This window comes from Delphinus delphis, chromosome 7 (genome assembly GCF_949987515.2).
Source record: "Delphinus delphis chromosome 7, mDelDel1.2, whole genome shotgun sequence".
Lineage (NCBI taxonomy): Eukaryota > Metazoa > Chordata > Mammalia > Artiodactyla > Delphinidae > Delphinus > Delphinus delphis.
The window spans coordinates 6,968,182-6,993,392 of NC_082689.1; the positions used below are offsets into that span (position 1 = coordinate 6,968,182).

At 47.8% G+C, this 25,211-nt stretch overlaps 2 protein-coding genes across 4 annotated transcripts in view; both read right to left on the bottom strand.

Annotated features, from left to right (window-relative positions):
• Positions 1-10,786, bottom strand: part of SAG (S-antigen visual arrestin) — a 30,383-nt gene extending 19,597 nt beyond the window's left edge. Inside the window, exons 1-4 of the mRNA XM_060015473.1 lie at positions 10,712-10,786; positions 6,414-6,474; positions 3,307-3,351; positions 966-1,159 (exon numbers count right to left, since the gene is read on the bottom strand). Coding sequence (XP_059871456.1) covers positions 966-1,159; positions 3,307-3,351; positions 6,414-6,474; positions 10,712-10,786 — 375 coding nt within the window. The remainder of the gene's footprint in view (positions 1-965; positions 1,160-3,306; positions 3,352-6,413; positions 6,475-10,711) is intronic.
• A 10,360-nt stretch (positions 10,787-21,146) lies between these two features.
• The window catches only part of ATG16L1 (autophagy related 16 like 1), a 46,865-nt gene continuing 42,800 nt past the window's right edge, over positions 21,147-25,211 (bottom strand). For 2 of the 3 annotated variants that reach the window (XM_060015912.1, XM_060015913.1), the window contains 4 exons: positions 24,816-24,965; positions 24,625-24,672; positions 23,674-23,775; positions 21,147-22,859 (listed from right to left, as the gene is read on the bottom strand). In XM_060015912.1, coding sequence (XP_059871895.1) covers positions 22,766-22,859; positions 23,674-23,775; positions 24,625-24,672; positions 24,816-24,965 — 394 coding nt within the window. In that variant the 3' untranslated portion in view covers positions 21,147-22,765. The remainder of the gene's footprint in view (positions 22,860-23,673; positions 23,776-24,624; positions 24,673-24,815; positions 24,966-25,211) is intronic. The other variant, XM_060015911.1, reaches the window with a different exon arrangement.

Here is a 25,211-nt window from a genome sequence, read left to right on the forward strand (position 1 = left end):
ATGTTGCATAGCATGGCCAAAAAAAAAAAAAATATATATATATATATATATCTCCATCCCTAAATAAAACTTACTATTTTAAGTGTACAGTTCAGATCCCCACCACCCATTTCCAGAACTTTTTCATCATCCCAAACTGAAGCTCTACACCCATTAAACATTAACCCAATTCCATCCTCCCCCATTCCCTGGAGACCACCATTCTACTTCCTGTCTCTACGAACTCCTCTGGGTCCCTCATATAAGTGAAATCACAGAGTATTTGTCCTTATGTGGCTGGCTTATTTCACTTAGCATAATGTTTTCAAGGTTCATTCATGTTGTAGCTTGTGTCAGAATTTCCTGCCTTTTTAAGCCTGAACCATATAACTTTGGAGGAATATATAATCTTAAGACCCATAAACACGCGAGTGAAGAGGGTGACAGCAGCTACCCCGACAGTGAGCTCAGGCCCAAGTCTTCAGAGGCAGGAACGCTGGCCCCGTGGTAGCCAGGTTCCATCAGGGGAGACTCAGGCCACGAGAGGGGCGAAGGGCTTTTTCTACAGTGACCCACTGAGCTCTGGTCAAGGCTACAGAGGATGACTCATTTCACTAAGGTCTCCTGTCTGGCAGGGACTCCTTCCTGCTTAGAAACTCCTCGAGGCAACCGAGGGGCACTTCTTTCTTTTTATAGCCGAGCAAGTGAAGGCATAACATGCACATATAATTAGGTGGTCGGATGCAGGCAAATATTTAAACCGTAGGTTGAAACGGTGCCTTCCAAGGCCGGGAGGCTGTTTTCAAGGACTTAAAAAAAGACAATCACAGCCCGTGCAATCTAGAATTTCCTCCAAGGGTGCAATTTGCAGGCCCGCAAATGTGACGTCATTACTCTGGCCCCTTGCCTTCGCTGCTGATCCCATCATAAGGTGTGGTGGGTGAAGGAAGCCGTGCGAGGAAGTGGAGGGTCGAGTCGTCACCCACCTTGAGCAGGAAGGGGTACGTGTGCTCCCCTAGCTTCTTGATCAGGCTCTCCTGTAGCTTCGTGAGGGTTTCCGAGGCCCCCACAGGAGGGAACAGCTGAACCTGGGAGAAGTACAGGTCCCTGCGGAACTTCAGGCCGATCACATCGATGTCTTCCTGGCCGTACCGGAAGGCGCAGGTCAGAGAGACATACACTGGAGGGGAGACAAGAGGGGGTAGGCTTGCCCTGTTGGTGGGCTTGGCACCCCTGCCTGGGCTGACACTGCCTACCAGTCTCAACATCCCACCTTCAGCATCTCAGTAAGGACCTGAGAACCTTACTACCCAGCTGGCCCTTCCCTCTGGCTTGCGTCAATGACTCGAAAGGGCCAGTGTCTGAGTGCTGGGAGGCTCCTCCCATGAGCCACATTATTTAGCCTCCTGCCTCTACTGTTTCCCTCATTCTCCCACCCCCTCCTCTTGATGTACCAGTTCAGTGAGCTCAGGAGGCTTTTAAACAGTGTGAGGTCGCTTGGGTTCTGAGGGCGGAAGGTCTGGATGGAGTTGAGAGCGAAGGTAAGAAGCAGAGGAAGGGCTTCCCTGGTGGCGCAGTGGTTAAGAATCTGCCTGCCAGTGCAGGGGACACAGGTTTGAGCCCTGGTCCGGGAAGATCCCACATGCCGTGGAGCAACTAAGCCCGTGCGCCACAACTACTGGGCCTGCACTCTAGAGCCCGCGAGCCACAACTACTGAAGCCTGTGCGCCTAGAGCCTGTGCCCTGAAACAAGAGAAGCCACTGCAGTGAGAAGCCCACGCACCGCAACAAAGAGCAGCCCCCGCTCGTGGCAACTAGAGAGAAAGCCCGTGCGCAGCAACGAAGACCCAGCACAGCCCAAAATAAATAAATATATTTATTTAAAAAAAAAAAGAAAAGCAGAGGGAAACCGTGCTAGAGAATAAAACAGACAAGTGCCTGAGCTGGACGGGGCCTCGAGGGAACTGAGCAGGGGCTCAGGGACCAGGTGGAGAGGTGAAACCACCTCCGAGAGGAAGCCTTCTTTTCACACTGCTCAGAAACTTAATTGAGCTTTCTCTAAATCAATCAGCGCTTCTGAAAATTCACTGTGGTTAAACAGATGTAAATTGTGCCCCCAGTGGACCGAAAGAATTATATGAAACTACACATGTTTTGAGGATGGACTGTTTACAACTGTCCTTAATGTGGTAAATAAAACCACACGAAGTGGTCCCCCCAAGTCCTTGGTAGCTGTTGGTTGAGGATTTTGTTTGTGTCTGCCTCAAGAGTAATTGTCCCTCGGCGCTAAGCTCAGAAGAGCCACTGATCATTTGCTTATCCCTCATTCAACGTTTGTAAGAGGAAGGTGCCCAGAGATGACCTGGTTTTATGCTTCCCTCTCCAGGCAGCGCGTTCCTGGCCAAGGGCATGGGCTTTAGGGGCTGGAACTGGGCTCCGCCTGGTGTAAGAGAGGAGCAGAGTACCCAGGAGGAAGCTGGAGACAGCAGAGGGGGGCGATTTTCAGCCTGTTTCTGCCACGTCCCCTGGATGCTGTGGGCCCTACATCTGACATACTCCATGGGCACGTCCAGGGTTAGGAACAATTCCTTGTTGGGTGCTGGTAGCTACCACTCTAAAAGGCATATTTAGAATGGAACTGAGTCAGTGACATTATCATAAGGATAACTTGGTTCCAATTTAGTTTACACGACTGGTTTTTGTTTGTTTGTTTTTGACATGCCACATGGCACGGCTTATGGGATTTTAGTTCCCCGACGAGGGATCAAACCCAGGGCCCCGGCAATGAGAGCACTGAGTCCTAACCACTCGACTGCCAGGGAACTCCCTACACAACTGTTATTAGTACCAAATTGCTTGCCACACATCGCAACTGCCAGATATCTTTGAGGGGGCTGTGCTGCCGTGGTCCAGAACACCAGGCTCAGCATAAAAACCCTGCCTTCCCGCAGCCTCAATTCCCCGCTTTTTGTATAAACCCAGAAAGGAGCCCTCTTGAGTCTGCCCTGACATAGAACGGCAGGACACGGGGCAAGCAGGCAGTCCGCAGAGCCTGCAGACTGGGGCTCCGGGCTCTGTCTGCCGTTCCTTATCCTGCCACCTCCGACAAGTGGCTTCCCCGAGTCTTCACCTCCAACTGGAAGATGCGGACAGTGAGCTCTGGTGGGAACAGGGCCCGTGTCCTGAGGATCGTATGAGGGAATGTGGGTGCAAGGGCCTGGCAGAGAGAATGGGTGTGCCAGAGCTTCCCCGCCCCTCCTTGCACACACACACCCCCTTCCCGCAGCCAGACCACCGCTCCCCGGAGGACGACAAGCTCTGCCTCACCTCTCTTTCCCTTCACAAGCTCAGGATCCACCAGCACGACACCATCTAAACCAAAAGAGAGAGAAGAGTGAGGGTGGCGGACGTGAAAGAGACTGGAAGCTTATTGAAGTGTGTGTGTATACATATATATATCACACGTAATCCATATTCATTACAGGAAAACTAGAAAGGGAAGCTAAGCAAAGAGAAAACAAAGTCACCTCCACTTGAGATACCCGGAGATACCCATTGTCAACATATCGGTACAGAATGATTTTCCAGATGTATATACATTTTTTTAATATTCTTTTTTTATGTATATTTTTATTTTTTTGGCTGTGTTGGGTCTTCGTTTCTGTGTGAGGGCTTTCTCTAGTTGTGGCAAGTGGTGGCCACTCTTCATCACGGTGCGCGGGCCTCTCACTGCCGCGCCCTCTCTTGTTGCGGAGCACAGGCTCCAGACGCGCAGGCTCAGTAGTTGTGGCGCACAGGCTTAGCTGCTCCGCGGCGTGTGGGATCTCCCCAGACCAGGGCTCGAACCCACGTCCCCTGCATTGGCAGACAGATTCTCAACCACTGGGACACCAGGGAAGCCCTCCAGATGTATATACATTTATATGAATTTTTTTTTATATATGTTGTTAACTGCTTTCCTCATTCAACTATATATTGCAAACACATATTCATACTAGTCATACATACACACACACATATAATATGTACTAATCTTTTTTTTAAATTTTATTTATTGATTGATTTTTGGCTGCGTTGGGTCTTCATTGCTGTGCACGGGCTTTTCTCTAGTTGCGGCAAGCGGGGGCTCTACTTCGTTGCAGTGCGTGGGCTTCTTATTGCTGTGGCTTCTCTTGTTGCGGAGCACGGGCTCTAGGCGCGTGGGCTTCAGTAGTTGCAGCACGTGGGCTCAGTAGTTGTGGCTCATGGGCTCTAGAGCGCAGGCTCAGTGTTTGTGGCACACGGGCTTAGTCGCTCTGCGGCATGTGGGATCTTCCCGAACCAGGGATCGAACCTGTGTCCCCTGCATTGGCAGGCGGCTTCTTAACCACTGCGCCACCAGGGAAGTCCCATGTACGAATCATTTTAATGGCCACACATTTGCTCCATTGACCAGGGGCACCATAAATTATTTAATCAACCCCCTGTTGTTAGGGCATTTAGGATGTTTCTGATTTTCCCCATTATAATTAATATTGCAATGAACACGCTTATAGATAAATCTCTATCCACGGCAGAATTGAATTTGGCTTTTGATAACATACTGCCAAATGACCTTTTAGAAAGTGTTTTGCCAAAGGACATTCTCATCCTAGTGCCTAAAAATGCTAGTCTTTTATACTCTTTTTTTAAAAAAAGAACAATTTGAGTTGAAGTAATTATAGATTCACAGGAATTTACAAAGATAGTACAGAGATGTCCCCAGGTATCCTTTATCCAGTTTCTTCCAATGGTTACATCTTAGATAATGACAGTACAATCTCAAAACCAGGAGGTTGACATGGGTACAATGTGTGTATGGTTCTAAGTCATATTATCAAATGGAGATTTGTGTAACCACCACTGCGATCTGGATACAGAACTGTTCCCTCACCATAAAGATCTCCTTCTTGGGCTATCCCTTTGTAATCACGCCCAGCTGCCTCTCTTCACCATCCTTAGCCCTCAGCAACCACTGTTCAGTTTTCCTTTTCTATAACGTTGTCATGTCTAAGATGTTATATGAATGGAATCATACAGTACATGGCCTCTTGAGATTGGCTTTTTCCACTCATTACAGTGTCCTTGAGACCCACAAGCTGTTGCATGGATTGGTAGTTCAATCTTTTTCACTGCTGAGTAGTGTTCCAAGGCATGGATGTGCCCCAGCTTGTTTAACCTTATTCACCTACTGGAGACATTTAGGTTCTTTCCAGTTTGGAGCTATTACAAACAAAGCTGCTGTGAACAGTCATGTACAAGTTTTGTGTGGACGTAAGTTTTCATTTCTCTGGGATAAATGTCCAGGAATGCAACTGCTGGGTCACATGAGAAGTGGATGTTTAGCTTTTAAAGAAGATGCCAAACTGTTTTCCAGAGTGGCTGCTCCACTTTACATTCCCATTCCCACCAGCAAGGCACGAGTGATGCAGTTTCTCTACATCCTTGCCAGCGTTTGGTATGGTCACTATTTTTAATTTTAGCCATTCTGACAGGCATATAATGATATTTCATTGTGGCTGTAATTTGCATTTCCCTAACGACTAATGTTGTTGAACATTTTTCTTTTCTTTTTTTTTTTTAGAAATGAAATCAGGTCTTTTTTTTTTTCTTTGGCTGCGCTGGGTCTTCGTTGCTGCACGCGGGCTTTCTCTAGTTGCGGTGAGCAGGGGCTACTCTTCATTGTAGTGCACGGGCTTCTCATCGCTGTGTCTTCTCTTGCTATGGAGCATGGGCTCTAGGCGTGCAGGCTTCAGTAGTTGTGGTTCGTGGGCCCTAGAGCGCAGGCTCAGTAGTTGTGGTGCACGGGCTTTGTGGGATCTTCCCGGACCAGGGCTTGAACCCGTGTCCCCTGCATTGGCAGGCGGATTCTTAACCACGGTGCCACCAGGGAAGTCCTGAACATTTTTCTTTTTTTTTTTTGTTGTTGTTGTTGTTGAACATTCTTCTATGTGCTCATTTGCCACCTATATATTTTCTTTAATGAAATGCCTTTTCATGTTTTTTGTCTATTTTCTAATTGGATTTTTTTTTTAACTGGTGAGTTTTGAATGTTCTTTATCTAGAAATGAGTCCTTTGTCTCATTTAAATTTGTCTCCAATCAGCCAGTGGCACCTTGATGATGTTTTAATTTGCATTTCTTTGATTAGATTATTAATGAAGTCAATTTAAATAACACAAAACTAGTGGTTGTCTGATGACTTAAAGGAAAACCAGCATTAAAATCTCACCCCAGGAGACTTCCACGGCGGTCCAGTGGTTAAGACTCTGCACATCCACTGCAGGGGCCATGGGTTCGATCCCTGTCCGGGGAACTAAGATCCCGCATGCCACGTGGCACGACCAATAAATAAATAAATTAATTTAAAAAAAAAATTAAAAAAAAAAAAAAAAACTCACTCCAAACTCAACTTACCCACAGGCTCTACTTGGTCAACATGGTCTATATAGTCTCTCTTCCCCAAGTAGATGGTCACCTGTGGGGAGAACAGGTATGGATTCTAAATGGCCAAAGAACACTAAGGTTTCATGTTAAAAATCAGTAGCAACCAATAAAAATAAATAAATAAAAATTAGGAACAGCCGAAACATTTTGACCAGTCCTGAGAAGAGGAGCGGCCTGGCTCTGCAGCTTGTCCGCAACCTCCTCTCTCCCTGCTTGGCTGTAGGCAGACATAGTGGATTGCAGGCAAGCTGTGATCTTTCCTCAACCTCATAAAGTGCTCCAAGGAATTCTCCCCACCCCTTGGATAGCTCCCTGTTCTCCCCACCTTTTCCCATCAAGCCCAGGTCTGATATCAACCAGGTAAACTTGTTGAATTCATTGATGATACTTTAGTGGAAAGTTACGCCTATGCATATGAGGCGCCTGCCAACTATTTGCATGTTAAGCCTTTTATTTCTAGCTGTGAATGAAAGGTTTCTCCTCCTTGTTAGAAGAATTTCTGATTAAGAGGCAGATGTTCTGGAGTCCCTGAAATCTTCGCAGGTGAGCATCTGTACAGATAAACCTGAACCCATGCCCTGAAGAATGGGGGAAGGGGTCCTGGATGGGAAGAGATGACCATGTCTCAGTCCTTGTCCTATCTGTTTCAATGCCCCTGGCAGCAAAGGTCTCTTTACCAACCCCCTTTGTGGGAGAGCATGGGTTGGGTTCACCACCACTCACCACTTTAACCCACAGCACTGTGACTGCCGTGATGGTAAGAATTCTCTTATTCATCTTTCAGCCATCACAGTATCTAGTATAGTATCTGGTACATACAGGAATTAAATCAACACTTGCTAAGTACACCAATGAGTGAGTGCATGGACCCTGGCTAGCCTCCTTCTTCCCTAAGCCTCTGAAACTCATATTTTTATTTCCAAGAACACTCAAGATAGTTTTTGTTGGCATTGTATCATCTCCTGTATCTGCCCCCTCATGGCCGTATCCTGGAGTGGATCTCTATGGCTTCCAGGTTATTTGCGTTATTGATGTTGAAGCACCTGAAGGACAGCATAGACAGGTGATCGGGATGGGGGCGGGGAGTTAGATGGTGAAAGGATGCTTTCTGGGCAAAACAATTCAGTGTGTACAAAGCCCAGAGCCAAGAGAATGCTTCTGGAACTGCCAATGGTTTCATCTGTGGGTGAATGGCCTCCAAATGGGCATGCAAGCTGATGCCAGAAAGGGTCTTATAGGACCGGACCCTAAAGAATCTAGGAGGACATGGAAGCATTTGAAGCAGTATGAAAGGCCTGCAATTAAACGGCATGTAGTGATTGTCATGTACCAGGCGCCAAGCTAAGTACACTGACTACATTATTTCACTTAATCCTCACAACTACTCTTTGAGCTAGGGATTATGCCCATTTCATAGAGAACACTGAGACTTTGGTTGCATTGGCAGCAAAAGGGAAAGCTGACAGTGGTCTGGAGGAGGGAGCACTGAGAGTGAACGGAAGGGAGAAGGTGGCTGGAGAGCACATGTCTTCTTTTTCAAGCTTTGGCTGTGAAGGAAGGAGAGCTAGAAAGGGGACGGGGTCAAGAGGGAGTTTGTTGCTCTTGTTGCTGTTGTTGCTGTTTTTAAGATGCATGAGGTGGGTACTTGTTGTCATGCTCAGGCCAAGTACTGGTAGAGAGGGAGAGGCTGCACATAGCCCCAGAGGGAGGCTGACGGTGGAGGACCCTAAGAAGGTGGTGGATCATGACCCAGGCTGTAAGCAGCATGAACCTCCATGGAAGAAACAGCACCTCTTCTGCTGCAATTGGAAGAGGAGAGGAGAGACAGGAGCAGGTAGAGAAGTGGGGCTGGATGATGTGAGGCTGCAGCCCACCTGCTGCTTGCAAACCCCATAGCCACGTGCCCCATCTTCCTGGATAAAAGTCATCAACTGTAGGGAGTCCCCTGGTGGTCTAGTGGTTAGGATTCCGGGCTTTCACTTCCGCGGCCTGGGTTCAATCCCTGATCGGGCGGAGAAGTGAGATCCCACAAGCCACGGGGTGAGGCCAAAAGAAAAAAAGAAGAAAAGTCACCAATTGTGTCCAGGGTCCCATGTGGTTGTATAGTAAGAGGAGACCACCCCAGAGGATGATTCTTTTTCCTTTTTTTCCCCAGTTTTATTGAGATATAATTGACATATTGTATAAGTTTAAGGTGTACAACATAACGATGTATGTATAAATTGCAAAGCAATAACCACAATAAATTTAGTTAACATCCATCACAGAGGAGGATTCTTTTTTTTTTTTTTTTTTTTTTTGCGGTACGCGGGCCTCTCACTGTTGTGGCCTCTCCCGTTGCGGAGCACAGGCTCCGGACGCGCAGGCTCAGCGGCCATGGCTCACGGGCCCAGCCTCTCCGCGACACGTGGGATCCTCCCGGACCGGGGCGCAAACCCGCGTCCCCTGCATCGGCAGGCAGACTCTCAACCACTGCGCCACCAGGGAAGCCCGAGGATGATTCTTGATTGGCCAGATCCAATTCTTTTGGCTCGGGATGGCTTTAAGGTGGGCATGTGACCCAGTTTTGACCAATGAGATATGAGAGAAGTCTGCTGGAGAAATATAACCTCACCCTTAAGAGACCCCAGGAAGCAACAGCCTTTTCCTTCTTCTAGAAGAAAGTGAGGGTAAGGCACCTGAAGCTGGGGCAGCCGTCTTGCCACCAGCCAGAGGATGAAGATCACCAAAGACGGACGAGTGGAAAGACTCACAGAGAAACACAGCCAGGGCCCTGGCACCCACACCTGCAGCCAGGCAAAACTTGCCACTGAAATGATCCTAATACGTGACACGTTAACTGATGAATTATGTTTTCCTCCTATATACAAAAGTTCTAAATTTCCCAGGTCAAAGATGACTATCTGGATGTGAGGAAGAAAAAAGTGAGAAAATGATATGGCCCAGCAGGAGTGTTTTCTTTCTTCTTTTGCCAGAAGACAAGATAAAGTGCACTGGAAAGACGCAAGTTGGAAGAGAGTCGGGAGGATGAAAGTTTGAGGGGTACCCAACTTGTCTCCCCAAAGAATCAGAGGACTTGATGAAAATGATGGAGATCCTCAGCGAGGGAGAGGAGAGGTAGGGAGTGTCCGTGCAAAGCCCGATTCTCTCGTGAGGCGCAAAAGCATCGGAGAGTTCCTTTCGGGCGCAGTATGTATAGGCTTCAGAAGTCAACTAGAAGAATGACCTAGAATCACATTGTCCAATACGACAGCTACTAGCTCCAGGTGGCCACCCGCACTTGAATATGGCCACTCCAAGCTGACGTGCTATAAATGTAGAACACACATCAGGTTTGAACAACTTAGAAAACGAAGGTAAAATACGTTGTTAATAATTTTTATATCATTTACATGTTGAAATGATAGTTTTTTGGATATATTGGGTTAAATAAAATATAGTATTAAAATGAATTCCCCGTTTCTTCTTACTTTTTTAACATGGCTACTAGAAAATTTTAAATTAGATATGTGGCTTGCTTTGGATGGTGCTGAACTAGATTATGAGCCCCTAAGAATCCATAGAGTGGAGCGAGGAGATCCCATCCTCGGAGGCTGTGGGTGGGTTCTCCATAGGGTGTCCCAGGCTAGGAAGCTCACAGGCACATCTAGACTATCTAACGTGCCCCCGATGGAGCCAGCAAAGGCATCATCCCTGCCGAATATGCGAGTGCCAGGATATTGGGTGGCCATGCAGCCACAGTGCAGAGGGGCAGAAAGGGAGCAGCGGGAGATGCTCCCTTATCCACTGGCCCTGGAGGCCCAGCAAGGTTTGAGAGCATGGCAGCTGGGGTGGGTGACAGAAAGTAGAGAGTTGCATTGATCCATTGATCCAGCATCAGGGTTTTCACCAGGCAGTTAGGTGAGATGATAGAAAAAGGGTCAAGGAAGTTATAGATACTGACCAAACAATGTTCTGAAATGGTTAAGTCATGGGTTCAAGGCTAGGAAAAGAGGTAAAACTGGGGTCGAGGGGTTGGGGACTGAGAGATTAGGAGAAAATTAAGGGTCTTGGGACTAAAGTCTTGTTGAGATCGAAGAGAATTTATATTTCTGCAATTTACTCATTCGTTTATATCTCATTTATCATCCATCTCAGACAGAGATGGAAAATAGACATAGAGCTTCCATTGACCTCATAAGATTTTGATGTTGATTATGTCTATTCGAAAAAGTTCCTTTTAAAAAAAAAAAGATTACTACTAAGCCCCTCACCTCTGTACTACTTACCGATTTGTCCCGGGAGATCTTCTTGAAGATGACGTGGTTTGGTGGACACTTACTGTCCTGCGCGTTGGCCTCCATGTTACCTGTCCCTGGCAGTTTCTTCCCTTTGGGGTGTTGTGTCAGGTTTTAGAGGGCTAGGAAAAGGTAAAATCATCTTAAAGTCAGGAACCTTCTGTGAATAAAACCCATACATGAGATGCTGTACCTCCATCAGACATTTCCTTCTACCTGCCTCAATACCCACATTTGACTAAATAAGGTCTTCGTCTAGTTTGTATTTTACTAGAGTGTGTTTTTTTTGTTTAAAGGTGTTTTATTTTTCCTGATAAGCCTCAGACATTTCTTAGCAAAGCTCACCAGGACGTCCAGATAGATTCCAGTGAGAAGGTTTTACTTTGAGACTAAGCCTTGGTATCGTCACATTAAGCCAGACTGAATTTAAAATTCTATCTTGATGATCTATTACGGCAATTAAAATAGAAAAAGTCCTGCAAACCACAGCATAACCACTTCACGAATATCATTTTAAAAATACGTTAAATCCCCAAAAGTTTTGCTCAGCAATTCACACTAAGCAGTGCTTTCCCTTTCCTGCCATCTCTCACCACTCCCCAGCTTTCCCCACAACAAAGAGGCCATCTGAGCTGTCTGGAATTCAGTGCGCTCCTTAACAAGCAACGTCCATGAAAACTACACAGAAAAGGTGAAACTGGGACAGACTGACTACACAAAAATGTCAGTCTTCCTGGCGCTGGCTCTTCCCTGCGCCCTGCCCTGAGTTTCTGAGGCGGCTTGCTCGAGGGTGACCACATACCTTGGGCAACCAGCTGGGACGGTCCCAGGAGGTGAGGAGAGGGTCTCTGTGTCCTCGGGGGTGAGCAGGCAGCCAGCCCTTGCTCTGTCTAAACAGATGACCCCACTTGGGCCCTGGCTGACTGTGTGGGGAATTTGTAGGGAATCTGGAGAGGGTGCCCACACCCAGGTCTTAATGTCTAGAAGCCAAATCCCATTTAAGGAGTAGAGTGGCAACTGGATTAGTGCTGAGACGGGAGAAATGGTAGTTTCAGCAGTTCAAAGCATTAGACAAGGGCCCAGAGGGGCTCCCAGTGCAGGAGCTGTCAAGCTTGAGTGGGGAAGGTTTGGGGGAGGGATGACAGCTAAATGAAAGCTATTTTATCTTAATCCACTTTGGGTTCTGGAAATAGACTGATTATCCCTTCACTCCTGGTTTCACCAGGAGAAGGGATTTTCAAGAGCTCAACCAAATTGATTAAACTCAGCAGGCAGCTAAGGCAACCTTGGGGGTGGGGATATAAACAAAAAGGTCAAGGAGAAATGTCAGCCTCAAGATAAACCCTGGTGTTATGCAAGCCAAACAAGTCATGTCCCTCTCCTCTACCCCATGTGCTATTGATTACATCACGAGTCCTGTCAATTTGCCCCCAGTGTCTCCAGAATCTTAGTCTCCCATCCCCAGCGCTCCCTCTTGAGTCCATACCAGCCCCTTTGTTTTCCTGGTCTGACTACATCCTTCTCCATGCTGCAGAGGGGGCTTCCAAGCCCTGAGCAGTCACCCTCCCGCTCAGCATCTCGCCTTGCTCTCAGCATCTCGCCTTGCTCTCAGCATCTCGCCTTGCTCTCAGCATCTCGCCTTGCTCTCAGCTACAGGCACACAACTTTAAAGCCACACGCTTGAGCCTCCTCCGCCTGCTGTTCCCCATCTCCCTGTACCGCCTCCCGCTGTTTGCTTTTGCCTGGAACCATCCTCTTCTCCTTTCCTCCTTGACGCTTGTCATCCTTCAGATTCCAGCTCAAGAGTCACTTCCTCAGGAGAGCCTTCCCCAACCTCTCCGACTAGGTTGGAGGCACTATTGCATTCGATGCTTGTACAGGAGATGATTTTATGGTCTCTCTTCCCATCCTTGACTCTAGGCTTCAGGACGTCAGGGACCCATGCCATCTTGTTTCCCTTATTTTTGTATTCCAGTGCCCAGAACAGAATACTCAGCGAATGAATGCATGGGATGGTGTGGCCACTAACACATATATGTACTGGACTTGCGCTGGTGTCTGGGAGTGAAGCCAGTCTAAGCAGAAAGTGACGTTTGGGTTGTTAGCATCTATCGAAACACTCCAGGGGCTTCCCACCTACGTCTGGATAATGTCTGCAAGGCCCTGCGTGATCTGGGCCCCCTTCTTCCCACCTCGCCCACTTTGCTCCAGTCCACTGGCTTCTGCTTTTCTTCAAACCTGCCTCAGGGCCTTTGCATTTACTGTTTCCTCTTCTGGAACACTCTTCCCACAGATAGTCACTTGGCTCACTCCCTTAACTCCTTTGGGTCTTTACTTCAATGTCACCCTATCTATCTATATCCTATTGTGTACCATCTCACCCAACACTTCTGTCCTCCTTCTCTGCCTTACCTTTCTCTGTAGCACTTATCAGCATCTGACATACAAGATAATTTATCTTGTTAATTGTCTGTCCCCCCACCCCAACATAAGTTCCAGGACTGTAGAGATTTATGACTGTTTTGTTCCTATCCCATCTCCAGGATCTAGAATAGGGCCTCAGTGGACTTTTGAGCAAATCAATGAGTCACTGGATTGCAACAGTATAATGGCTGGCAATAGCTAAAGTTGGGAAAAATTTTAATTTCTAAGGGAGAAAACTTTGAAAATTTTTAACGTAGGAATGCCAGCTAATAAATGCAAAGGGAACGATAGAATTGGAAAAACATCATTTGACGAACTCTGATGGTATTAATCATGTCTTTTTGTTTTCTGTAATTCTGATGCTTTGACATCTGAGGCTTTGCTGACCCTGGAGAGACTGCCATCCCAGGGCTAGCTCTTTCCTAGAGAGAATAAATGACTGCTTTTCATATGCAAACCAACCAACTCAGAGCCCATACACCCCAAAGGCCTCCTTTCCTCCTTTGCTGGGCTCTGACACTCTGAGCCACTACTGCCCTGCCCTAATCACCCTGGGGCCAGGTATCAGACAACTGGACACAGCCCCTGCACTCCAGGGCCTGCTGAAGTAAATAGCCAATCTTAAGTCTGCTTACCCTATCTCACCAGTTCTTTCCCACGGAAACCACAAACGAACTCTTGCCCATGTTTTCTCCTTGATCCTTCTACCTCCTGACTGGCCCTGGTGCTTCCCCGCATGGCCTGCCCCCTCTTTTTGGTAACTGTAACAAACTATCTTTTCAACGGCAATTGTCTCCAGATCTGCTGACCTCGCCATAGCTGAATAATAGTAAAACTTACGTTTTAAAATACTGATGACATCATTGACTCAGACAAGGATTCTTAATTGGTGTGAAAGTCATTAGGTGAAGTGTTGAAGGGGAAATGGCTATTCCTGTGACACCAAAGTGATGCCATACGGATTACGGCTCTTCACAAGGTGCAAGCCAAACTGTACAACAGGGGATCAGCCACAGTCTAATGTCAATCTTCACATCACAAACGGTGTCAACCAATGTGATGTGTCACCTTGCAGCAGCTGGAATCCATCAAGCCTTTAGACATCACTTCTCGTTTTTAGGAAATACAAGGAATAGTTACATGAGACCACAAGAGAGCTACCAGATGAATGTAGAAAGTGGCTGATCTCTTTCATAAGTAAATGTCATAGAAAGGAGATGCATTAGGTTAAGACACTTAAGGGACTCAACATCCAGATGTACCGTGTGGTCCCAAATGGACAAACAGGATGTACAGTACATTTCTGGCCCGTTGGGAAAATCTGAATATGCTCTAATAATGTATCAGTAATATGTCATATGAGCTCTGACACGTAGGATGGAAATTACTGGACTAGGAAGGTAGAGATTGTGACTGAATGAAGAAGGTCATAGGATGGTATGTACAGTGTGATCACATTTTGCAAACACACAAGTCTGTGTATGGATATACGTGCACACGTGTGTTATCGTACACATTATATGCATAATCTACGAGGACAGACACCAAAGAGCTGACACTGGTGGTCTGTGTGAAGGGAATGTTAGGTTTTGTTTTGAAGAAATCTTTTCTTGTCCCTTAAAAAAAAAAAAGGAAGAAAAATGACTGGGGCCCTTCCTCCAGTGTCCCCATCAGAAGGGCTGCCCTGAGCTGTGGGTGCTCCTGGGACCCCCGTTCTCCTGCAGCTGTGTTAGCTCCAGGCCCCCAAGGGTGCAGGTCTCAGTCACTGACCTGCCAATGCTGGGCAGGTAGGAAAATCTGGGGTGGACTGCATGCCAGACCTCACTCTTTTTGGAAACGGTAGTCTCTGGTAGTCATTCCCAGCCCCTGGTCTGTAATGCATTTTTCTCTGCTTGGTGGAGAAATGAGAAAAATAAGGACACTGTTGTCAGTTTTTTCATAGAACCAAATTATTCAGTATAAAGGACTGTTCTTTGTTCTAAGGTTATGAAGTTCTACATTTTTCTATTTTTTTATTTGAAGTTTTAAACTTTTAAATATTAAAATGTCCTTCTTCCTCCCAATCTTTATTGAGATATACTTCACATCCAACCAAATCTACCCATTTTTAAGTGCGTGGTTTGATGACTTTAACCACCAATATGATCAAGACACATTTCCATCACCCCTAAAAGTTCCCTAGCACCCATTTCAGTCAACTCCTGGTCCCAGGTAACCAATGATTTGCCTTCTGCCACTAGTTTTGCATTTCCTACAATTGATTATGAATTTAGGCATACAGAGAAAAGCTGGAATAGTATAATAAACACCTACATAGTCAACATGGAGATTCGACAATGAACATTTCGCTGCATGTGCTCATCTATCTCTATTGCTTTTTTCCTTTTGAACCATTTGAAAGTAAATTGCAGACATCATGACAATCAATAAACGTCAGAATGCAGCCGCTAAGCATAAGGACAAAGTGTCCTTCCTTTTATAGAGATGAGTGTAGATGGCAATTTAGAAAAAAAAACCCTTACTTGGCCAAAATAAAAAGTTATCCACCTCTTTCTACAATTCTTTTAGAAATCTACTGGTCTATTAATGCTCAAAGTCTAAGAACCACTCACTGGCTATACAATACTTGTTTCTCTGGAGTCAGCATCCAGCGAGAAGCAGCTGTGAGTCCTGTGTTTCATTTCCAACATCAAACGCAGCACCAGCTCGAGGGGGTGGGGGGTCGGGATATGCAGCTAAGAAGCTTAGGGGTTTTGGGGCTAGGTTATCATCTTAGGGGCTTATTAGGGCACACGCATGAGGAAAACTGGTTCAGTCTGCTAACCGTCAACTACAAAATGAAAACCTTGCCTTAGTTTTACTGAAGCAGAGAGCACTTGACAAGTTTGAGGCCACTGTATTTATGCAGAGTGCCAGGGAATCAGAGCTTTTAAAAGCCACCCTCATTTCAACATGTACCTCTTAGTCAATTGGCCTTAAGAACAGAGGGCTGTTGTTATGGGCTGGGCTGGCTAATGTCTGAAATCATAAATGCAACCCAACGGGCAGAGACCCTTGAAAAACATTTAGTCTATACTCCATCCCTTGCTTTGATCTCCTCTACAATAGCCACAGAAGTTGTTGAATGCTTCCAGGGACAGGGAAATCACTACCACTTTTCTTTGAAATAGCATGAAGTGTGAGAAAATTTTTTGTAGGATGGAAATCAGCCTCCCTTCTACTTCTCTGTGTTGCTCCAAGTTAATCCAATCTCTTCCACACGTCAGTCTTTCATGATTAGAACACAGGTGCTCAAGCCTCATGGGCACTGAAACCCTCTCACACCCAGACAGATTTCAAATGTCCATCTTGAAGCATCACACTGACATCAGTACTTAATGCTCCAGGTTTCTGTGCAGAAGGAGTAAGTTTTACAAACGGCCCCAGACTGGAGTCCTGGGCTCCGTCGCTCACTGACGAATCCACTGCAATCTTGAGAAACTAGCTTGGCCTCACTGCTATTTGCTTTTCTCCATCTGTAGAAGGGGAGCCCACGAGCTGCCCTGGCTTGCAGGGTCAGGGAAATGCATCAAATGTGCAGACAAGGTCTTGAAAAGGATCCTGATGGATGTTCCTTCGTCCTCTCTGAGGTGAAAGCTTCTTCACCCTCTGGTCCTGCCACATGGGCCTTGACGCTAGAGGGGGTTTCGATGGTAAGGAACTTGGAGTTGACCACAAACTGAGCTGCTTACACCTGAAGTTGAGCAAAATTAGGCAGAGCCTTCTGGAGAAGTTTGTTACACACAATGTGTCCCCTCAGATTCACGTGCTGAAGCCCGTTTACCGCCCAGTGTGACGGTATTTAGAGGTGGGGCCTTTGAATGAGGCCATCAGTGTGGTTCCGATCTGACAGGCTCTCCACTCTCCTTGTGCACAAACAAGTCTCATGAGCACACAGCTTAGTGGCAGTGAGGCCTCAGGATGAATTGAAGTCTACCCCGCCAGTGCCTGCCGCTCGGACTCCAGGCTCTGGAAGTGTGAGACACTTCTGTTGTTTAAGCCACTCAGGCTACGGTTTTTTTGTTCTTTTTTAAAAATTTCAATGATGTTTATTAAAGAAGTAATAATAGCATGAACAGGGCTTCCCTGGTGGCGCAGTGGCTGAGAGTCCGCCTGCCGACGCAGGGGACACGGGTTCGTGCCCCGGTCCGGGAAGATCCCACATGCCACGGAGGAGCTGGGCCCATGAGCCATGGCTGCTGAGCCTGCGCGTCCGGAGCCTGTGCTCCGCAACGGGAGAGGCCACAACAGTGAGAGGCCCACGTACAGAAGAAAAAAAAAAAAAAAAAAAAGCATGAACAAATGCAAGGTCTATGATATCTACCCATGCAGGCTACGGTATTTCATTATGGCAGCCCAAGCTGAGCAGGACGAGGGCCCGCGCTTTTCTACACACAGATCAACTGCTATCGATCCAAAGTTTGGGAAAAAAAATGGACACTAATCCAGTTTAAGAAATACGCTTTTTTGTTGGAACTAGGTAGAGGTGGTGCTCCTACAACACTGTGAATGTGCTAAATGCCGTTGTTCAGTTTAAAATGACTAGTTTTATGTTAGCTGAATTTCAACTCAGTACATTTAAAAATAGTAGAAAAAGAAATACATTTTTTACATCGCGACCCAGTACATACGCACATATATACACAACACTCCTATGAAACAATATTTACCCTTGCTAAGTGGTTTATTCTTATTTTTTTAAACTACTCTCCCTCTTACTCTTCCTTATAGCTGGTTACGATTCACTTTGTTTTTGCTGATTCAATTCTACTAAATAAAGACTTTGTGCCAAGTACTACGTGAATGTCAAGATACCAAGGATATGATTGATCTTGAGACTTCTGGCTTACGACCTCTTAGAAGCACCTGGGCACGTACTCCAGGGAGCAATGGAATGTATGGCTTTCTATCTAGAAACTAGACCGCGTACAGCTTGTCTTCCTATGGGCCTGGCTCACAAGCATACCTTCCCATTGTCTCTGAAGTCCATTTCTCTGGAAGAATGAAACCCAAAGCCTGAATTCCCCTGCTCTCTTCTCCAGGTCCTAGGGTTGGACCAAATCCCCAGAGCCTGGCACATAGCAATCTCCAGGGCTACATTCCCAAGTGGGACACAGAGCTTACATGAGGAAAGTCAACCAAATCCAGCGTGGCACATCAGTTGCCAGAACCGCCAAGGCGAGTCCCTTCCCTGTCCCCACTCTGCTCCGCAGTCCCACTCAGAGGCAGGGCTGCACGTGCCACCTGCTCTAGCCAACAGGGTGTAACGGAGGTGACCAGGCAGAGCGACAAGCAGTCCCACAGACGCTTGACTTCTTGCCGCATCATCCTTGTTCCCCTTGCTGATGTCACATTAACAGTCAGATACGAGTGAGGCCACCCTCTACCAGTTGCCCCCAATCCAGCCGGCTACGCCCGCTCACAGAATCGGGAGAAATAGTACTTGTTTTAAACCATTCCATGTCATGGCAGTTTTGTTATGCAGCAAAAAGCTCACTGATCCTGATTCACTTGTTTCTTTGCTGATTCAGTTCTACTAAATAAAAGCTTTACTGAGTGCCCACTGTGTGCCAAGCACTACGTAAATGTCAAGGTGTCAAGGATATGGCTGATCCCAAGACTTCTGGCTTACGACTATTTAGAACCACCTGGTTCTAAGAGGTTGTAATCATAAACAAGGCAATCATAAAAAACATTGGAACAGTCAGGAAAATTTGAATATAGACTGGATAGTGGATAACAGGGTCACTTAATTCGGTGAGGTGTAATTACGGCATGGTGTCCTTATTAGGTTGGGATGCATGCTGATTCATGGGGAAAATGACATGCTTGAACCTTGCTGTAAAGTACTCTGGCAATGAGTACTACTGAGTGGCAGGTAGGTACACCTTGCTACACTGGTGTTTCCTTCGCCTCCTCAGGTTCTGGACCCCCAGAGACGTGGATGTTCCCATCATGCCTGCCACTCAGGGTTGGAAGAGGGCAGCTTGGCCCCCAGCAAGATGAGTAAGAGCTGGAGTGTCTGAAGAGTCCACCACGGCCAGAGCACAGACAGGATGCGAGAAGCGTCTGGAGTGAACACAGGGGAGAGTTCAGCAGCACAGATGGAAACCAGGGCTCCCTGAGGTGAGAGAATCCGATTCTGCCGAGGTGAGGGAGGCAAGAATCACTTTCTGGATCAGAGTCCAATCTTTCACTGGCACGTACCACACATCCTACGTGTTTCTACACAATCTATGCAAATACAGATATATTTCACTTTATTCAAGATTCCCAAAGTTTATTGGCTTGAAAATTTGGGATTTCTAGTGAGAATGAGCCTTACAGTAAGACACAAGAGAAAAGACGCAGTGGAATAAAAACAAACACGGGCAGCTCGTCCTCGCCCCCGAAGAGGCACTTCCCGCTGGCTCACGTGGAGGGCTGGATGGGGCACCAATGCCCACCTGGGGGCCAGGACTCCGGAACAGCCTCTTGCTTCACTGGGAAACTTCCCCCCATTTGTGAAATGGGATACACTTCAGATCTGACAGAATTTGAGCGCCATAGCTTCCTTATTACTATCCAAGACATCTCATAAAAACAAACATTTGTGGCTTCTGCAGCCTGGCAAGCAGTCCTGCACGAGGTTTCATCACTGCCACCCTTCTCTCCTGGTGCTGCACCCAGGCGGCGAGCTTCAGGTCTACATTTCAAATGGTCAGATTCCCCAAGATCACGATTGATCACGGTTGTGCTATAGATGTGAAGACACACAGTAGCTCTGCACACCTTGGTACACTCCAAACCCTAGAATTTCCCAACAAACACGCCCCTGGGGCCTGGGCTGGCCCCTCCCAGCTGAGAGCAGCTTCATCCACTTGCCCCAGCGTCCCCACAAAATATCCTGTGCGCTGTGATATGAAAGGTGCATCGGGGCTTCACAAGATAAAGGTAAAAGTGAATGTGTGCACAGTATGTGCTCTAATAAGGCACAGAACTTGATATATCACACTATCTGGGGAAACAACCTAGGAAATATAAATTTTAAAAGTCTTTAATTCTCAGCCTGAGATATGCTAACGTCTGGATCAAAGCCCACAACACTTGCAGGGGAGCACGCTAGCTCTAACCAGTCGGGATTCATCTGGGAAATTAAAAACCCCCATGCCCACCTCCCACCCTGACCAATGAAACCAGCAGCACTGGAGGAGGGTCCCAGATGATCTGAGAAAAAGAGAATGAAGACCATGAGCTGGCTGGAAGCATGTTCCACATGTGGTTCCAATGGAAGCCATGTTCCACATGTGGTTCCAATGGAAGCCACACCTGTAACCCAGCCTTGGCAGTCAGGTGACCTGAAGAGAGCTTTACAGTATGGATGGATCTCAAACTGAAACATCTTTGTTAAGAGCAGAGAGCAGTCCTGCTTCCCTCCAAGGTCAAAAAAAAAAAAAAAAACCCCAGGATAATCAGAGGCTATGACAATGTTTACTTTCAGCCTTTTTGAAGAATGAGACTTACCTCCTTGAAGGTGACTGCAACAGGATCCCCACCTTCCGCTTTTTGGAGATTGCTGGCTGCCTCTGAGACTCCAGATCATGATGGAATCCTGACTCAAGTTGCTGGACTACCGTCTGGTAATGGGCTGGACAGGGGTCCTTGGGGGTGGGGGTGGGATACATCAGGGAGACCCTAATTTGTTATGGCACACGGCCGCTTGCTAGATATCTGAGCTGCTACGAATAAATCACTCTTCAATGAGGAAATTCATGCCCCTTCAGCAAAGAAGAGGCCTGGCGGCTGGGAGACACATACAGTTCACTATCAATCCTGTGAACAAAGTCTGCAGCGCAGGGACAGGAAGCTCGTACTGCTGCAGCGTGGAGCAGACCGCACAGCTGCCGAAATTCCGAAGAGACCCTTTTCTGGTTCCAGTTAAGATTTGCAAATGACGTGAAACTGGAACGCTGATGTTTACAGACAGTAATACCTTGGGCTTAAATGATGAACAATAAGGAAAGGCACGGGGACAGTATTAACCATCATTTACAAATGAATGAATACCAGGAAAACAAATGAAAAAAAACCAGCTTTTCGCCCTTAAGGATAAAGAAGAATAAAATAACTACCAAGAGGCATGGAGTGTGAAAAGTACATAACAGATTTCTTTTTTATTTACAATCAAGTTCTGTTGGGCAACATAATTAAATAAATAAAAGACATGCCCTGGCCTGTGAATTTCAACTCCCCTCAGCACGAGTTCCCTGAACAGCAAACTGAAAAGGGGAGGCGAGGGCAGGGGAAAGGGGAGAACAGAGCCGCCAACACCATCAGAGGGAGCGCGCAGCCCGTCCTCACCCTGCTCTAGCCCTCGCTCCCACAGATGTCCAGAGAACAAGTCTGGAAGGAAGAAAATTAAAGTGCGAATGAGTAAGTGATAAAAATATTGGTGTTTCAGTCACTCAAGGAACTATAATTTTATAAACGAGTAAGATGGTAAAGATAAACGTTTAAAAAAAAAATGCATAGGCCAGTTTCTTCCCGGCCTTACTCGCAAGTCCCGAAATCGAAAGACGGCATTCCCATGCTTCCTGGAATGGGCTTCCTGCACTAAAGCACCGAGGGGGTATTGCACATAGGCTTGGCAAAGGGGCAGCGACCCGGAACTACTGGCTCCAGGGTAATACACTGGAGGCCTCCAATCCCACACCACCGGCAACTGTAACCCCAGCACAGCCGGGAAGAAGGGGGCGGCCCACCTTCTGAGAAGCTACAGATGATCCGGGAATACAGTCTTTATTCCTGCAGCTCACCCGCTTCTCTGGAAAAAGGGTTGTGCACTTCTTCTCCTACCCACTGCCAATTTTTTTTTTTTTTAACCAAATTGAGATTTCTTTCTTGACCAAGAGATAGATATGTAGAACTGGGGGGGGAGGGGAGGGAGGAAGGAGTTTTGAAGAACAGTTGCTTTCTAAGAACAGTTTAGGAGACCTAAGGAAATTCCAACTGTGATCAGGTGAGGTCAGAGTAAGAGCCTCGTAGTAAAGACACAGACCAGCGGGGGGACCACAGTCCCACCGTCCCCGTGGGCTACCTGAGGGCAGGGGTAATCCCACCTGGGTTTCTGTTAATCCATGATTAAAGCAAGTTCCCTGGGAAAATGACCCCAAGGTGACAGGACCTTCATCAGGCCAGAACCGACTTTGGAAGGACGGGAGAAAGCACAGGGGAGAAGCAACACCCGGTGCAGGGGGCGTCTGCGGCACCGCCGCCCAGGGAAGAAGCCAGCAGGTGCCTGCGCTCCCCCCGCTGAGGTATGCAAGATCAGAGCCAGTAGTGTTTCCCACTTGAATCAAGGCAAGAACCTGAACCTCTGCTGAGCGACCGCAGCATCAGGTTTTTCTCAGTGTTACTCTTTCAGGCCACGGGACCTCAGCCACGACCCTCGGGAGCCCTGCTCGAAGGCAGGCTACTGCGCCCCACGGCTCGAGCTCTTCTCTGGAGGTCAAAGCCACAGTCCAGGCGCCACCTGCCAGGACAGAGCCGTGGGGCCCGCGTGCCCCTCCAGCTTCTGATCCGCTCTCTCCTGACGAGGTGCCCTCAGTACTCTGACCACAGCACAGCTTTGCTTCCTTTGTCCACGCTGACGACATGGGAGCCGGCAGGCGACCAGGCCACGGCGTTGATCGCTGAGCTTCAAAGGGAGAGGTCGGAACACGGGTGAGACATTCGTGGGCCGAGCGCAGGGCTCCCTCGCCATCAGGGCGTCAGGCTTGTCCCAGCGCCCGTTTTACTCGCCGGTGTGGCTCCCATGCACAGACAGGCACTTAAAGAGCGAAAGAACTTGGAGGAACCCTGCCTTGATTCTAGGAGGTAGTTTGGAATGAAAGGAATCAGGCCTTATCAAGTCTACCCTAAGGGAGTAGCTCTGAGTTAAGCAAAGAGCCTCTGACGAGCACCTCAGGGCAACTGGCTGAGGAGCGGGGAGGCACCACCACAGCGAGGACGGTGAGGGGTGGTCCCGGGGGGCCCTGGGCCTGGGTTCTAAGAGCAGCTGGGCTTGGGGGACACAACAAAGCCGAGAGGAAAAGGGGCCTGGATGAAAGTAAAAAGCACGTGAAAATCGGCGTTTACAAGCAGTCGATTTCCTGAGGAAAGGGGCTTAGAAGGGGGAGAAGGGGAGCCAGAGAGGAAGAAGAGCGGTGAGGGGCAAGATCAAGACAGGAGACGCCACAAGACGAGAGACAGAACGCGGGGCTCTAACCTTCTCCAGTGGCCATACCCTAACTGCTCTAGCTGGAACGGTCTGAAATGTAAATAAGCAGGACGCTGCTGTCTGCTGTCCGGGGAGAAGGGCCCCAGCTTCCCTCCACTAACCTGGCTCACAGTAGAGTGCGTGAGTGGACACTGCCCTCGTGGGGTCGACTCGGGTCCACGCCCGAAGAGGATGTGACCCCTGGGATGGAGTCACAGGCCTGCTCACCACCTCAGAGGGGCTGACATCTTACCTGTGATGCTTTGAAAGGACCTTCTCCACTTTCCCGGAGAGCACGCTCCAGATGTAGAGGGAGCCCTCGGCCGAGCCTGCTGCCACGTAACTGCCGTCAGGGCTGCAGGACACATGAGACAAGAAACGGCGTCTACCACCCACCCCCAACTCAGCGTCTTCCCGGACCCCTCCCCAGGAAGTCATGTTTACTCTTCACTTACGAGTCAAACACGTGACCATTCCCGTGTACCCAGAAACCAGAAGATGCTCTTCACAACCGCTTTGGCCAAAGCCACTTCACCCTATCATCTGGCCTCACCAGCTAATGAAAAATGGTGCCGCTGCATTACTTCTTGGGGCCACAAGTCCCTAAGCATCTCTCAGACTCAAACATAGCACATAGGGAGGTCAAAGTCAACCCCCAAATGGTGAAGGGTTTCTTTCAGTTGATGGACTGCCTCATTATATGGTGCAGTGAAAGCAGAAAAGGAAGGAAGCATCGACTGTAGAGAAGCTTCTCCACGATATTGGCACTGACCATGGCAATGTATTTGGGAGAACAGCCATGCGTGGAAGGGAGAACAGGAAAGGGAAACCACCGCCTCTCCAGAGAGCCTATTCTGCTCTGTTCCAGGGGACACCACCCTTCCCAAAAAGCTCTCGAAGAGTTCTCATGTAAATGAGTAAAGAGAGGGGAACCTGATATACCCAGAACAAACCAACTAGCCATTATTAGTTTTTGAATTGGGACACAGTTTCACGCAATCACAGAAGGGACACTTTAGAAAGGAAGGAAACAGTGACAGTGACCTCTAGGACTGAACGTGCAGCTTCGTTCCTGGACACCTGTGCACGTGGAGGCACCGTACAGATGTAGCTCGTTTCCCCAGTGGGAAGAGGCCTCTGCTCTAACCTCTGCGGTGAACCACGCTGGGGGTGCGGGCGCGACGGGAGGAGCACCACCACTAACCTGAACACAACTCTCGTCCAGTCGGAGCCGCACTTGAAGCCCGGCGCGCTGCAACAGACGACAGGGCACCGTTACCCCCAGAGTCCATGCAAACTTGGGATGTGCGGGCAAGTCAGGCTTCTGGCCTTCTCACAACCCTCTGAAAAATCAGCAAGACTCAAATGAAACCCAACCAGAGTGTCTTCAGTTACCTGAATGTCTGTCTGACGGCATTTATTCGTAGGTCAATAATTTTTAGCAGGTCATCTCGGGAGCAGCTGAGGAGTTCAGTTCTTTCTGGGTTTAAGTCCAGGGCAGTAATCTTTCCCAAGAGCTCCATCTCTCGGACAATACTCTCTGATCTAGGAAAAAGATGGAAAGTCTGAGAAAACCTAACACAGAAAGGTCAGAACTTCCCCATTTCAACCAGGATGGCATGCCACGGAGAAAAGGAGGAAGGAGAAAAGGCAACTGAACTAGAACACAATACTCCTCAAGGACGGTGAAAATGCTCCCACGCCCACACAAATAATCTCAGCCCTGGCTTTTATTATTTTCCCATCAACAGATTCTATCAGGAGCTGTGAGTACTAGAACTCTAAAACTGG